The sequence below is a fragment of the Coffea arabica genome, chromosome 5c (genome assembly GCF_036785885.1).
Source record: "Coffea arabica cultivar ET-39 chromosome 5c, Coffea Arabica ET-39 HiFi, whole genome shotgun sequence".
NCBI lineage: Eukaryota > Viridiplantae > Streptophyta > Magnoliopsida > Gentianales > Rubiaceae > Coffea > Coffea arabica.
The window spans coordinates 3,877,322-3,892,068 of NC_092319.1; the positions used below are offsets into that span (position 1 = coordinate 3,877,322).

At 34.4% G+C, this 14,747-nt stretch overlaps 1 protein-coding gene across 4 annotated transcripts; it reads right to left on the minus strand.

Moving 5' to 3' along the window:
• Window positions 1-6,530: 6,530 nt before the first annotated feature.
• LOC113689712 (BTB/POZ domain and ankyrin repeat-containing protein NPR1) lies at window positions 6,531-14,440 on the minus strand. Of its 4 annotated transcripts, XM_072050469.1 has the most exons (9): window positions 13,590-14,440; window positions 11,826-12,111; window positions 11,358-11,645; window positions 10,067-10,240; window positions 9,542-9,616; window positions 8,737-9,168; window positions 7,717-7,914; window positions 7,081-7,255; window positions 6,531-6,959 (listed from the first exon to the last, which is right to left on the minus strand). In XM_072050469.1, the coding sequence occupies exons 1-8, from the start codon at window positions 14,079-14,081 to the stop codon at window positions 7,125-7,127; spliced, it is 2,076 nt and encodes a 691-aa protein (XP_071906570.1). In that variant the 5' UTR covers window positions 14,082-14,440; the 3' UTR covers window positions 6,531-6,959; window positions 7,081-7,124. The 4 variants fall into 4 exon arrangements, with proteins under 4 accessions (XP_071906570.1, XP_071906569.1, XP_027063253.2 ...); XM_072050468.1 differs by having other exon boundaries at window positions 11,358-12,111; XM_027207452.2 differs by lacking the exon at window positions 9,542-9,616 and having other exon boundaries at window positions 8,737-9,072; window positions 11,358-12,111.
• Window positions 14,441-14,747: the final 307 nt, after the last annotated feature.

The following is a 14,747-nucleotide window of genomic DNA, read 5'->3' on the forward strand; positions in this document are numbered from 1 at the left end:
ATTTGTTAAAAAACTTCTACAATAAATTACAGTAAAGTTTTAGATAAACACCCAAAAAATTCACTTGCCAACGGACCCTAAAATTCAATCTACTGAATATTTTGCAGGAAGTAATAACTATAAGTTTAAGCACTTAAGTGATAAATTAAGTACAAATTACGTGTATTAACTAGTGCACATTGACATCGATTAGTTTTTGTATGCAATTCAATACAGAGTGTGACATGTTATGTTATTTAAATAATTCTTGCGATTGAATCGAAGCAGTCACATCCCCACCAAGAACCTTCTTCCACAATACGGCTAGTTAGATCATACGTGACATTATATGCGTTCACACCATGCTAATTGACCCAAAAAAAGAGTTTTCTATATTGGCCTCATTGTCATGGGGCTAGTGGGATCCTTTTTTTCATGTTATATTCTAATTTAGAAAAGACAACTAAGAACATAATTGAAAAACTGGTTTTGGTGACTATTGGATTTTCAGTGGGTCATTTACTCAAAATAATTTGTGCAACAAAAAGAAATTATTGGAAGTTATTTGGGGAAATAATTTGGTGGGAAATCAACTTAAACCTTTGGTGTTCAGTGTTATGTAGACCTGGCAATTGGGCGGGTTGGGCGATTTTGGGCGGGTTAATATTGGGTTTTTATTTAAATGGGTTATACCCAACCCGCCCAACTTTAAATTGGGTTACTTTTGGGTTGGGTCATTTTGGGTCATCTCAAACCCATGACCCAAATATGACCCAATATATTAATTAATAGATTTTGATACATAAATTCTCTTAAATATAAATTATGTGCTGGCGGCAGACTTTGTGTATATATTGGATTATTTGCAAATTGCTTCAAATCATTACCAAAAGAACAAATCATTACGAAAGTTTGGAAACCAAGTCACAAAAAGCCCACAAATATATATATATATATATATATATATATTTAAAAATACTAATAGATTATGATCATAAAAATTACAAAAAACGGATTATAACAGGCCAAATAATAGAGCTGCAAACCTGAACCAGTATACTACTACGGACATAATCGATTCATTCTTGCAGCCGGCTAACACATGATATAATCCTTAAGGAAATATTGAAACTGGTCAGTTTATGGAGAAACAAATAAAGGTTTTATACCTGTAGGAACAACAACCGAGGACACCACAGGAGCAAATGGGATTAAGATTCGACAGCTTTAATCTGAGATTTTGTGACTTCTGCTTGGATTTGGGATGATAGAATTGCAAAAGGGTAGCAAAAATGAACCCAAAGTAGAATTGAAAATTTGTTTATTTTGATTGAAATCGTTGTTAGCAAGAAAGACAGAACTCTTCGTGGAGAGGATTGTTAATTTGCTAAAGAGTAAAGGTGCGAAGCTGGTGGTGGTGGAGGTTTATTTGTTTTTTAAGTTGGGTAATGGGTACCCAACTTAATTACCCAAACCCACCCAAAATAGGTATGGGTTTTTATTACCCAATCTAAAATTAACCCAACACCCAATTTACCCAACCCAACTTCTAAAATTAGTGGATTGATTGGGTGGGTTGTTGGGTTTTGGGTATAATTGCCAGGTCTAGTGTTATGTATCAAAATTATAGGTCCTCTTTTTTTTATTTTATTTTATTGTGATTGCTTCGATTGTTGATTCATCTACTTCTCACGAGATACATAATGTAGCCTGGAAAAGATTTATTTTCCTTCAGGCAGCTTGGATTTTGATTTTAACAAAAGTTAAATGAAATCCATAAATTGATGCCAAAAAAAGTACATCCAACAAAATTGGAGGTTTTGTTTTTATTGAGCTTTGATAGCTGTATACGTGGACGAATCTGTCTAAATGTTGAAATTTTTAGCTAATCATGAAAGCAAAAGAGGGATTAGCGTTAAAGTACAATTCCACAAGCATTTGGTTTTTCATAAATCAAACAAACTTGGGAGTCCCCTCCTTTTGGAAAGTCAAAATCCCATAATTTAGAGTACTATTCTTTTTGTCCTTTTCAATTAACTCTTTGCTCATATGTTTTAAACTCTCTCGGAATAATCAAATCCCAGATTATCAATTCACTATAATATTATGTAATGTAGCAATAATAACATAAAATCAAAAAGAAAAAAAAATCTCTCAGCCTTCTCTCTGCTTCCAATGGTCTCTCTCCCAATGGTCCTTTTTTTTTTTTTTTAATTCTGTAATAAATTATTCACCATAGAATTTCCTAATAAGAGTTTCTCACTCCTAAAATTTTATAGAGAGTATATTTTCTCTCAATACTTTCACTTTTTGTAGGATTTCCATGCAAAAGTTAGTTTGGTTGTTTGTTTTGTCTACTTTTCCTTAAGGCTGAGTTTTATTTAAGGAAAATCATTCAAAAGATTGAAAGATTGAAGGATGGATACCAGACTTGGTCCGTTTGGACATGGTTTTCACAAAATATTTTTGAAAAATTTTTAAGAATATTTCAGACCTTTTTTTTAATCTCAATTGTTAGGGCAAAAAATAAAATACAAGAAAAATAGCTAATGATTACAAATAGAAATTATACAAAATCGCTTCAAATCACGACTCAAAATCACTTTCCTTTAGACTATATTTGTCCAGATTTTTAATATGCAAAGGACTTGAACAAATATCCTTTAGCATATTTTGAAGGATGTTTATCTTTAATTTTTGCACAAAATAAAATAAATCAACTTGAATGATGGTATGTTTTTGTAGAGGATTTTAAAGAGTAAGAAAGTGATTTTCTGCGGTAGACCACCTCCAGCCCGCTAGACCTTATACAAAGTAGAGATTGTGAGTGGTCAAAGTCGTGACATTTAGTCTACAAAACATGTGTCTGTCCTTTGAATTGTGCTAACTAAATGATTTCTCAGACACTATTATAAGTGTCCAATCCAGGGTAACTCGTGTGATGTGTTGCTCCTCTTTAGAATATGACTATCAAGGATCGAATGCTGGGGTTAACGTGTTCGAAAGAAATTGGTCTCAATTCTCGAGCCGTAAGGAATTAGTCGGAGCAAAGGTCCGGATAACTCTGTGTCGAAAAAAAAAAAAAAAACTATTGTAAGTGTTTAGACCATTCTAGACGTTCTAGCACCATTCAAAAGGTGACTAACCATTGTAGCATGAAGAGGTACCAAATACGTTCAATTTCTGACCGTTAGACTGACTTCAGGTGATGTCTAATCGCAAGACCGGCGTCGGTCACCACATATTTTGTTCAATTCAAGAATCTGGTGATGTTTAGTTCAATGTCCAGTCCAAAGACTGGGGCCGGACATCAACTGACCAATTTTGAAAATTTTCCAACATCAATAAAGGTAATTGACTTAGTAAACCCTTGTTGATACAATTCATTATCCATCAGAATAACTTACCAAATTTCTACAAAAAGGCATAAAAAATAGATAAAATTGGCCTTTCATTGTTGGAGTCAAAAAATAATACAGGCATGCAAATTCCCAAAAACAGCTAATCCAAACAGCTTATCATTATGTATATTTATATTAAAAAAAGGATTGAATATATCTTTTACTTTGCATACAGTAGGAAATTCTCAGAAGCACCGAGGCTAGCTGGGAAGCAAACTTAACATAGGTATAATTGTCAATTTTCACCGCTCACAACACATTGGAGCAAATGAAAATGAAAAATCAATATTACCAAAATTTGAATTCCAAATGTGCCTCTCATGGGCAGCTTGGTTGGTCACGGTAAGGTTGCAAACGAGTCGAGCCGAGTCGAGTTTTGACCTAATTGAACCGAGCCTTGACTTAATTTTATTGAACTCGAACTCGAGCTCGAACTCGACAAGCTGGCAATTTAAACCTCGAGCTCGAAAAAAATAAAAAATAATTATTTTATTTTTAAAAAAATAAATAAAATAATATTTTTCTTAATAAATAATAAAATATTAAGGATATATATGTAATTTTACCATTAAAATAAAAAATAAAATATATACACACTTAAAATAAAAATATATATATACTTAAAATAAAAAATAAAAATATATATATACTTAAAATAAAAAAATTTTAAATATATATATATATATATATACATACTCGGCTCGAGCTTAATATTTTGAGCTCGAGTTCGAGCTCGATTTTGACTCGAATCAGCTCGAACTCGACTCGAACCGCTCGCGCGACTCGATTCGTTTGCAGCCCTAGGTTACAGAAGCCTCCTTAGGAACCATTGTTCAGTCTCACTAGGGTTCGAGTCCCATGGTTACCGTGTTTGAGGGGATGGGGCCTCTTCTCTCGGGCCGCAGGGGAATTAGTCGGACCGAAGGACCGGATATCCCCTGCATCTGAAAAAAAAAAAAAAAGAATTCCAAATGTATATTGTTATTTAAGGGCATAATTCACAAGCATGCACAACAAACAAGAATTTTGTCTATATGTTATCCAAATAAATCACAATTTTCACTAAGGAATTGATTTATACTTCGTGGAAATACTCCCATATGTAATGTAGGTGGTTATAAATACACATTTGTAGGTGGACATCATCGATTATCTAGCTTCTTAGAGATAAAAGACGATATATAAGGACTGTAATTGATGGTGTTCATATGTATTTGCTAGATCAAAACTGTGTCAATGTAAATTGGGTTTCAAGAGAGACAAACAAATTGACACATAGTCTAGCTTCTTATGCAAGATCTGCCAATTGTAGTGATTTTCTATGAAACGTCCCTCCTGATTTTGTTATACAAATCATGTTAGATGGTTTCTAGCAATCTCATTGATACCTCCTTATTTATGAACAAAAGGGGCTCCAACTCTTCTCAAATGGGATAGGAAAAAGGAAAATAGAACAGAAATTTTTAATGGAAGCCCTTGGAACATAATTTAACTTCACACAAAATTTACTATTTAAGGTACACACTGAAGACTAAAATGGACCAGCACCATTCGAATTGAAAAAACCCTTCCATTGGTTTGGGTGTTCTGCAAATTCACGGACTAATTTAAAGTATACAAGTATAAAATGGAGTAAAATAAAAATCACAAACTTATCAACTTTTTGTGATTCCCCTTTTTTTTTTTTAAATGCTTTGTGTCGTCTTTTTTTTTTTCCTCACATTTCTTTTCGTTGTCAATCAATTTCAGCTTATGCGGTTGCTTGCTACTACTCGTTCTAGGCACGAGTGTTTGAAGTGCTTAAAAATCTCTCATTCATTTTCTTCAAGAAATTAACATCTATTGTTTCTACATGTTTGTCTAATTTTTACTGTTTAAGTTTTGTTCCTTTTTCTGAGTATGTAATTACTATTAATAAATCTTATGCAAATTGATTTCTTCATGTAAATTAGTATTATCTGGACAGTTTTATTTTTTGTGTTTAAGTTAGACGACAAAAAGAAATTTTTTGACTGCTTTATTATTTTTGCTTTGCATATATTGATGATCCCAATTAGCTCTTGGAAATTTTGAAAAAAGAAAAAAAAATGAAATGCAGAATGCTTTTATCTTTTTAATTGTCATATTTTGATGTTTTGAATTTCTAATAGTGAAGATACATTTACCATTACATTGCATAAAAAATTAAAAAAGGTACAATTACATTTCCAATTTAATAGTAATTTTTAAGTGCTTTTCCTTGGTTTCATCTAAACTTCCAATTGAATTTCGGCCTTGCTTCCCATTCTTGTGGATTCTTTATCATTCTAAAGGATTTTTATTTGCTATCATTCGACAAACTGAACGACATGGCTGGTTTAACCAAACAAATCATGATTCGACCAGGTGTCTGATCACCCTATGGTTCAAGCTTAAAAAACACTCCTAAAAAGCTGACCTACCCAAGTGTTTTCTCAAGTTCGTCGGCTGTAAGTTTTTAAAAACTTTAGCTACAGTAACCTCAAAAATTTCTCAAAAATTTTAAACTATACACTTCAAAATATTCAAAAATCTAGACTTTTCAAAAAAATTTTTAAAAACTTCTACAGTAAGTTATAATAAAGTTTTAGACAAACTCCTAAAAAACTCACTTTCCAAATAGGGCCTATATATATTGCAAAAAAATTGTCTTCTCTATTTTCTCCTTTCCTTGCATCTGTCAATATCATGAAAGATGACAAAGATTTTCACTAAAGAAGAGTGTTAATCTCCCTCCAAATATTCAAAACCTCAATTAACACTGTAGACAATGGAAAACACCAACAAAGAATTGAGCTTTATTCGTGACTATGATTCATGCAAATAATGGTGCCTACATCAACTAAGTAAAATAACATAGGGCAGATCCCAACTATCACTTCCTTTAGAACTGATAATTAATGAAAGCTCTAGTTGCTATCTTTCTCCTCCCCTCATGGTGGCAATGACTTCAATTAGGACCTCTTTATTTGCATCAGTAAGGCAACTAAACTTGACTCTTCCTAGATCCACGTGTATGTCGTTTGCATGCATAACTTTTGAACTCTAGAGTTCTATGCAATGCCTAATCAAAAGAAAGATTGGCTTTATGGATGCGCAAAGAGATTCAAGTCAAATAGCAAAAGAATCAGATTATAGCAAGTTCATAATTTCATTATCGTGCTCTTGTAAGCTAAAAACACCTAGAAGAAAAGGGACATTGATAGCATACCTGGGATTAATATAGATTAATACAGCTAGTTCATGATCTATTATCATACGTTTACAAGAAGAAAAACTTGATTTTAGTAAGCCATAGGCTGTATTTGAGCTTGAAACAGATGGCAATGAATGTTCCCATGCTCATGAAGAACCAAATTTAGCACAATGATCTTTTCCCACGGCCAGCACCTTGATTCACACTAGATATTGTGCCAGAAGAAGATGATGATGAGAAATTCCTATCTTTATCTATATTATTGAATGCCATCATTGCCTCATCGAGTCCCATGGTTTGTCTTTTACTTGTTATATTAATTCCTTTCAGCAGCTTTCCGAACTTCTCCAACAAGAAGTCAGTATCTAACAAATTGTTGCCAAAATTTCAGATGACAAAGAGGCTTAAAAAACCCAAAACAAAATACATAGATAAATGTAAGGGAAAAGAACAAACATATAACTTCAGAAGAGAAAGGGGGTTCACCGGTTTCACTTGGTGAAGGTGCGGAAAAGTGTGTTGAGTGAATTCTAGCTTTCTGTCTCAAATGCCTTAGTGATCTCCTCCTTAATTTCTTTGATTCTTACATCCTCTGCATCATTTTCCAGAAACCTGCCAAGAACTTCACAGCAACTGGGATAAAATTGGCGACCCTTCTCCACTGCCATCAAATGTGCAACACAGAAGTAAAATGTCAACTTTTGAACTTATGACGATGAACTTTAGTGAGTTCAAAATTTATTGAGTAAAATGACTACTGCACTTTACCGAGTTGCTTTACCAACCAAATCTTTTCTTAACGTGCTTCATATTTTCACTCTGAGATTGACATCTAGATAATGAACATGGACTGTTTAAGTATGCCGTGAATCATCAGGATATTTTTCATATATTCCAAAATTAGAGGAAAAAAGAGTGTGTCTACAACATTGCAAGATGAAATACAAGAATGCCATAAAACGGTAGATTTCTGAACCATGATTGGTGAATAATGATTTCCACAACAATGGAGACCTTCCATCTAAATTGTAGTCTCTAGGAACTATGACCATTTCCTAACAAAAATAAAGACCAACAACTTATATTTCCAATGCTTTGAAGAGGACTTATGGGCTTCACTACCTGCTTTTCCCAAGGCCTGTAACCGAGCTTGAAGTCGTTTTTCTTGCTCCAACGGACTTTCGTTCAAGTCGACCGTTTTCAAGTTTCCGCACAAGGTGCTGGATGCTGAAAAGGTGTGAAACTCTGAGGATGAATCTGTATCTGCTATCTCCATTGCCAGCTTGACTTCAGAGGGAAGTAATGCTCGTATAATGGAAGCTGCAAATTAACTCAAAGTAAACGTAGCTGGGAACAACTCTTATATGAATTACAGTAATTAGAAGAAACTATTTAGCGCAAAATGGGAATCCAACACATCATTTGGGAAGCTAAGCTGCACAGTGCAAATATTTGAACTCTTTAAGTAGCTATTCAACTAAGTAATTTAGTGAGTGAATGAGCCGTTATTATCCACTGCCATTCCAAATGTTGGATTCTGTGAAGCAGAAACATAATAGAGAGGATCTTCCAATGAACCAAGGAGTTGCTCAGCCTGTTCAATTTTACATCCAAATGCACTTGTACCCCTCAAAATTCAAAACAGTCACTTATCCTTTTGCCTAATACTTTTGGACAAAATAAGTTTCGTTTGTACTTTTCATTTTCAATTTTGCCTTTGTGCTTTGTCTTTAAACTTCCTCCTGCAAGCGCATTGTAAACGCACGGAAGAAAACTGTAGCACCATTTTGGTACGCATGCATGTGCAATAAAAGTGTGGTTGGAGACCAATGGAATTACATAAAACATGTTCTTGAAAAAACAGCTCCAACCAAGCAGATGCTTTTTGAAATCTAAGTAAACAAAATACATTCTAGAAAAAGATATTTAACAAAATCTTATTTGATAGTTTTGCCAATATTCTAAAGCTACTTCCAGAACCACCCAAAGCTATCTTTCTAAATAATATTTCAGCTAAAAATAACCTAAAAGCACAAATTGATCATGATTGTCTTTTAAAAAGCTTCTTAAACTTGTCTGATAACATTCTCCATCAATGTACCATAGCTGAAAATTGAACAGATTCACTTAATGAATTTTTACCTCTATTTTCAAGTAGCAGCAGCCTCATAACCACATCATCAGCCAGCACCATCGATGACATAGATATATCACCAGTCATTGCATTTGTTGTTTCCTTAAAATCCATTGGTTGAGTAAACCTCTGGCAGATTGTCGTGGACATTTCTCCATCAATTGAACTTGTTGATTTTCGTTTCCTAACATTAATGTCAACACTAGCCTTGGTAGAAGATGAACAAGAAGAGATAGAAGTTGAAATGCTCAGCCAGTTACTTTCACCTTTGTCTTCATCAGATGCATTCATTACCTCCAGCTTGAGTTCTAAGTAAGGCATCTTCTTCTTAGTCTGCTCCTTCTCTGGAGAATTAAACATGAGAGTCTCTTGCATGTGATCCTCCAAAAATTTATCCAAAACTAAAGAACAATTGGGAAAAAAGTGCCGACCAATCTCCACTGCCAAGACAGAAACATAGCAATCAGAGATGGAGATCCTGAGATTGCAATGATGATGCTTTATGAACCAAAGAAATGATAACTTGTACTCAGAACCTCTAATTGTAAAATCTAATGATTTTGGTACGCAATTTTATTAATCTCGGTTCACCATCCAGTACCTTTTGAAGGCTGGCATATTAGTCATAAACAGGACAAACAGTGATGCAAGTCACAAGTTCATAGGTGTACTAATATATTAACTAGAGTTGTAACATCTTAGGATGACTACAAAACTAAACACCCAACTTAATCCTGTGGCTAGAAACAAAGCACTCCAATATCTTGGTCAAATTGTTTATATGAATCCAAATTTAGAATTTTGCCCAGACACCTCTTTTGTTGTTGATCTGGAATTGACTCCAATTGGGATCAAAAACTCCTCCACTCGGCAACAATAATTGCAATGCTAGTCAGGCAAAGAACAAAGATGACGATCATTAGTATTTAAAAATATTGAAGACCAGCTTTTGTAATTTAGCATTCATTAAGCACTAATGTTGTTTCTAGCTTGCTCCAAATTATCCAAGAAATGGGAAAAAGAATGACATATACATGATCATCTGAAGGTCCTAAAATATAGTTAAATGATGCCAAATACTGATATATCTCTGCAAAATATAACTCTAAGCTGTCGATGGCATAATCAGAGAACACCAGACAAGGAACTGTTTTGTTTTTAACTTTTTTGTTTTGAATTAATTAGCAGAGGATAGAAAACCAGAGATGGACATCTATTATTTACTCTATTATTATGTAACTAGTCAATGCCACCTCTGTTGATGATATTTAGCAATCCATCAAACTTAGAGTCACTTAATTTTCCCAAGATACAAAGAATGCTCGAGATCTTAAATACCTGATTTTTGCATGGCTTGTAGCCGCAATTGAAGTCGTTTTACTTGCTCATATGGTATCTCATTCAAATCAATCATATTTGGATGCGAGAATTCAGGTGCTGAGGTTGAATGCACATTGGCTATTTCCATTGCTAGCATAGCTTCTCGGGGAAATAATATTTGTGCAAATGCCACTGCCAGAAGCCAAAAACTTTAGGACACATTGAAGTTCTAGGAATTACATTCAATGATGCAGGAAAGGATGATTAAAACAGTAAAAGAAACTTTGGCAACTGCAGTAGGGAAGATGGGACTAATTTACAACACCTGGAACCCTTGTCAGATGATCATTAGGCTAATGACACATCACCATGTGAAGAAATATAGCAAACTGGATGCCAAGTAGGGGAGCCTGTCACTCAAAAACCACTCCACCACAACTAAAGGACTACCAGAGGATTCTTCAGTTGAATGAGAAGCGAACTTTCTGAGCTTGTCAAGATTACATTCTTTCAATTGGTATAATAGCTAAATTCATCAGACCTTTTCACTGGATGATAACCACAAATAAAATTGTTTCAGCCTTCTATTAAGGACAGAGAAGTATTACTTGGTATTTCCGGAGGATACGTAAATCATTACACAGGTTCTTGTTATGTTCTACTCCAAAACCATGTATTGTCTTTTCGTCTCTAAAAAATGGGAACTTTTACCTTTCTCTAAAGATTATAAAGGAAGCACTTGTTTCCAGAAGAAGTTAAGTTTCATCTCAGAATAAATTTGGTTGCTACTTTAATCATAAATATTCCAGCTTGATTCAATTTCAGGGCATTAGGCTTATAAAATTGGTACATGTCCAGGGAACAGCAAAGGTTTTACCAATCGTTGCCATCTAACGCAACAGTTTGGCTGAAAGTTTCTTATTAGATCATCATACATTGACTACCTGATTTTCAATTAAATAATGAAACTTGGGACTTTTGCTTGATCAATTAGTCAAGGCTCAATACTTTTCCTGATTATACTACAGACATTTCATTTTTTTCAATCCTCTAGGCAAGTCAAGAAAGTAGAACCAACACAATGCCTGTATTATTTATTTATAGCATCATGTGGCGCTCATAGTTACTGATGCAGGCTCAAAAACACATGTACAAAAAATTCAGATTGAAAAGTAAACCTTCAAAAGTTGATGCCACCAGAAATGGATGCAAAAAATTATATTCAAGGAGCCTATTTTAAGCAGATGGTGTCCCACTGGGGTCAATAAGGCATGGATACAGTATTGAACTTTATAGATAGAAATATTACCTCTATTTTCAAGGATCAGCAGCTTCATAATCAAATCATCTCCCACCACAATTGATGACATACACAGAGTACCAGCTAGTGGATTTCTATGCATTTCTTTTTCCAACACATCAATGCATAATCTGTCTTTATTAGTTTCCTGTCCAGGCTTTATTGATTCATTATAATCCTTACGCCGAGTCAACCTCCGACAAATTGTAATTGATGATTGTCCATCAATTGTAGAATCTAACACATATGCTCCCTTGCTGAGAAGGCTGATGATCACTAATGGATCCTTGCGCCTAGCTGCCACATGAAGTACGGTATATCCTTGAGTATTTCTAAGATTGAGATTAGCATTGCCCAGATTGAGCACCTCAATGACAACCTTAGGGTTGCAATACGCAGCAGCATAATGAAGAGCAAAAGCATCATCTAAGGTAATAGTATATTCATCCAGAATTAATTTCAACAATTCTACATCACCAGAGTCTAATGCTTTGTGTATCCTTCTGATTCTCTTGTCAGACACTGAATTTGCTTCACCAGTGACATGCTCCAGGTCTTGGTTAAGTTGTTTCCTGAAGCATTTAATATCTGTCAGAACTTCATGTGGAAGCTGTTTTTCAAGAGTGAGATTATCAAGATTTGAATGTGCTATTCTCTGGATACAGTATGAAAGGAGCTCATTCAACTGCTGGTGGAGGGCTACTACAACTATTGGAATTGCATCTTCTACAAGAGCCTTATCAACAAAGTTAAGAAGCCGACGCTGCATCCAAAAGAAACATGCATCAGAAACAATTTTTTTTTAAAAAAAAATTGATGTAAACCAGATTGGTAAGGTGATAATAGCAAAAAGAAATATCTGTAACCTTCCCTACAAACTGGGAACAAGATAAATGAACAAGAATTAACTAGTTGATACGTTAATGCAGAGAGAGAGACATACTTAATGTGAAGCACATAACAAGCTTGAATGGAAACCCTATGCAACTTAGTAAAACACCATGCAACTTAGTAAAGCACTAAGAGTACAAAAACTTAATGCTATGCTACGATATGAATATATGAGTACAGTTAGCCATACATTACGGCTTGTAATCTAGTAACAGAATGCATAATTTCAGTGAGAAAGAAAGCAAAATGGAAGCCAAAGTATAGTTGGGTCCAGGTTAAGATAATACTCAACTTGAACAGAATTGCAGGTGCGACCTGCTCAAATATGCTTACCAAGACTGTCAACAAGAAATGAATCAGAGATAGAATTCTGTCCCAAACCAAGTTTATTTATAATGAATCAGAAACAGAATTCCGTCCCAAACCAAGTTTATTTATATGTACAGCATATTCTGTAGACAATTTTAGCTAACCAAAAGCTAGGAAATGATTTCATGAGTTAAAAGTGTTAGCACAAAAAATCACGCAGTGGAAGTAGCATTAAAATCTTACAAATAATAAACAACAAGAAAGGCATGGGAAAAAACAAAATATTCTTCTTCATTCACAAATTTCCCTCAACTACAAACTTAGAACTCCCAGTCCTTAAATAGAAAAACATAACCACAAATCCTATTCTTACTATAAAACCAAAACATAACTCAACTCTATTTCCTAAACCACTGTAATACCAAATCTAATATAGTTACCAAATAACAAATCAATTTCTAAAACTATTAAAATTCTAAATATGCTTGGTTTAAAATATGTCAACAAAAAGGTCTAAGAAGTTGTACTATATTTCCTAGCATTCAGCACCATATTTGTGGATATGTAGATATAGGTGTGAAATCACGGCAAGTCATAATATGGAAAGATGTTCTAGAAGTGTTCTTTATAATAATCAAAGACTTAGCATGGTATAGGAAACAATATTTATCATTGATCTCATGTTTTGACAGTATATCTGATTTTAACAGCACTGCACAAGTTTCTAATTGTATTTCCCTGTCCTTCAAGAAATCATTTTTTTGATTCGTGCATTGGATGGATGCCAGGAGTGAACTAGAAATTGAATCCAAGAAATCATTATCTATGTGGGCCTAATGTATCATCTGCTCATTTATGATTAGAGAATCTTTTGATTTTAGAATGGCTAGCAGTTATTGTGAAACCAATGAAGTACTGATCTTTTCTGCATTTACCAGAGTATAGGATAAAATTTTGTAAGATGTCTTCCAAATATGAAAAGGAGCACAAGCAGACTGACCTAGCATAAGGAAATTAACCGGATTGGCCATTAAAGCTCACCTGAACAACCAGAACTAGTTCTTCCATTTGAAATGTAGCAGAAGCATACATAAGCTCCACTGCATAGTTAATTGCAGGGGCACACGCATCATGAGCACAAGACTCATCAACACATGTTGAAACCTCTAGTGGAGAAGGCTTGAGCTTTCCAGTATAAACATAATTCAAGAAAACCAAAAATGCTTCATATCCTATCTTGCCATGGGGCACCAGTTCTTCTATGACATAGTTTGGTTTACTTTCATTTGCAGAGCCAGTATCATTACCCTTCTTAAACAATTCATGGAAAAATGGACTTCGTGAAGCCAAAATACAGCGATTTACACCCACAGAAGTTCCTTCGACAACAATCTCCGCATCACTGTAGTCAAACTCAGCATCATGCAAAAGCTTTTGAAGACTACCACTTAGTTGAGTAAAACTGAAGAATCTGCCACTTTCGTCTACCTCATGGCCAGCAGAAGATACACTGTTTCCCTTCTCTATATCCATTGGATTACTGAGTAACAACTGAATTAAGCAAAAAGATTCAACAACTCTAAAGTAATAGGAACCCCATCCGTAGCTCTTGGTGCCAAACTCAATTTAGGCATCTGATGAAGTCACATTCAGACGCCAGATTTCAGAACAACTACAGAGGCACCAATCCAAGAATCCACCATCACCAACTTCTGACTTTTATCCAAAGCATAATCACTTAGGTGAGTTTAACTCTCTTTATCTTCTCTTTTATGCACATAGCCCATTTAACCCCGATCCCAACTCAACTCCTAAAACACCATAAGAAAAAGCTAGGCGGACCCAAAAGCGATATTTTAAGCAACCTTCAAGCAGAATTCTCGGAAGTTACTTAGAAATCACAAAGAAACCTCAGGATGTAGAAACTGGAAGGGATAATGTCAGAAACCTCCCCTGAGGTTTCTGACATTTGCACTAACCTCCCTTATGGTTTGAAAAATTACACTGACCTCCCCTGAGGTTACTAATCCTTTGCAAATTTAGTCCAAACGATTAAAATATTATTTTAGGGAGTGAAATTAGAATTTTGTACCAGATTTGCCCTTTGTACTACATATCCAATGAATGACAAAGTATTATAAATCAATTAATAATTAATAAATTTTAAGGAGTATAATTTATGGACAAACACGCATTACT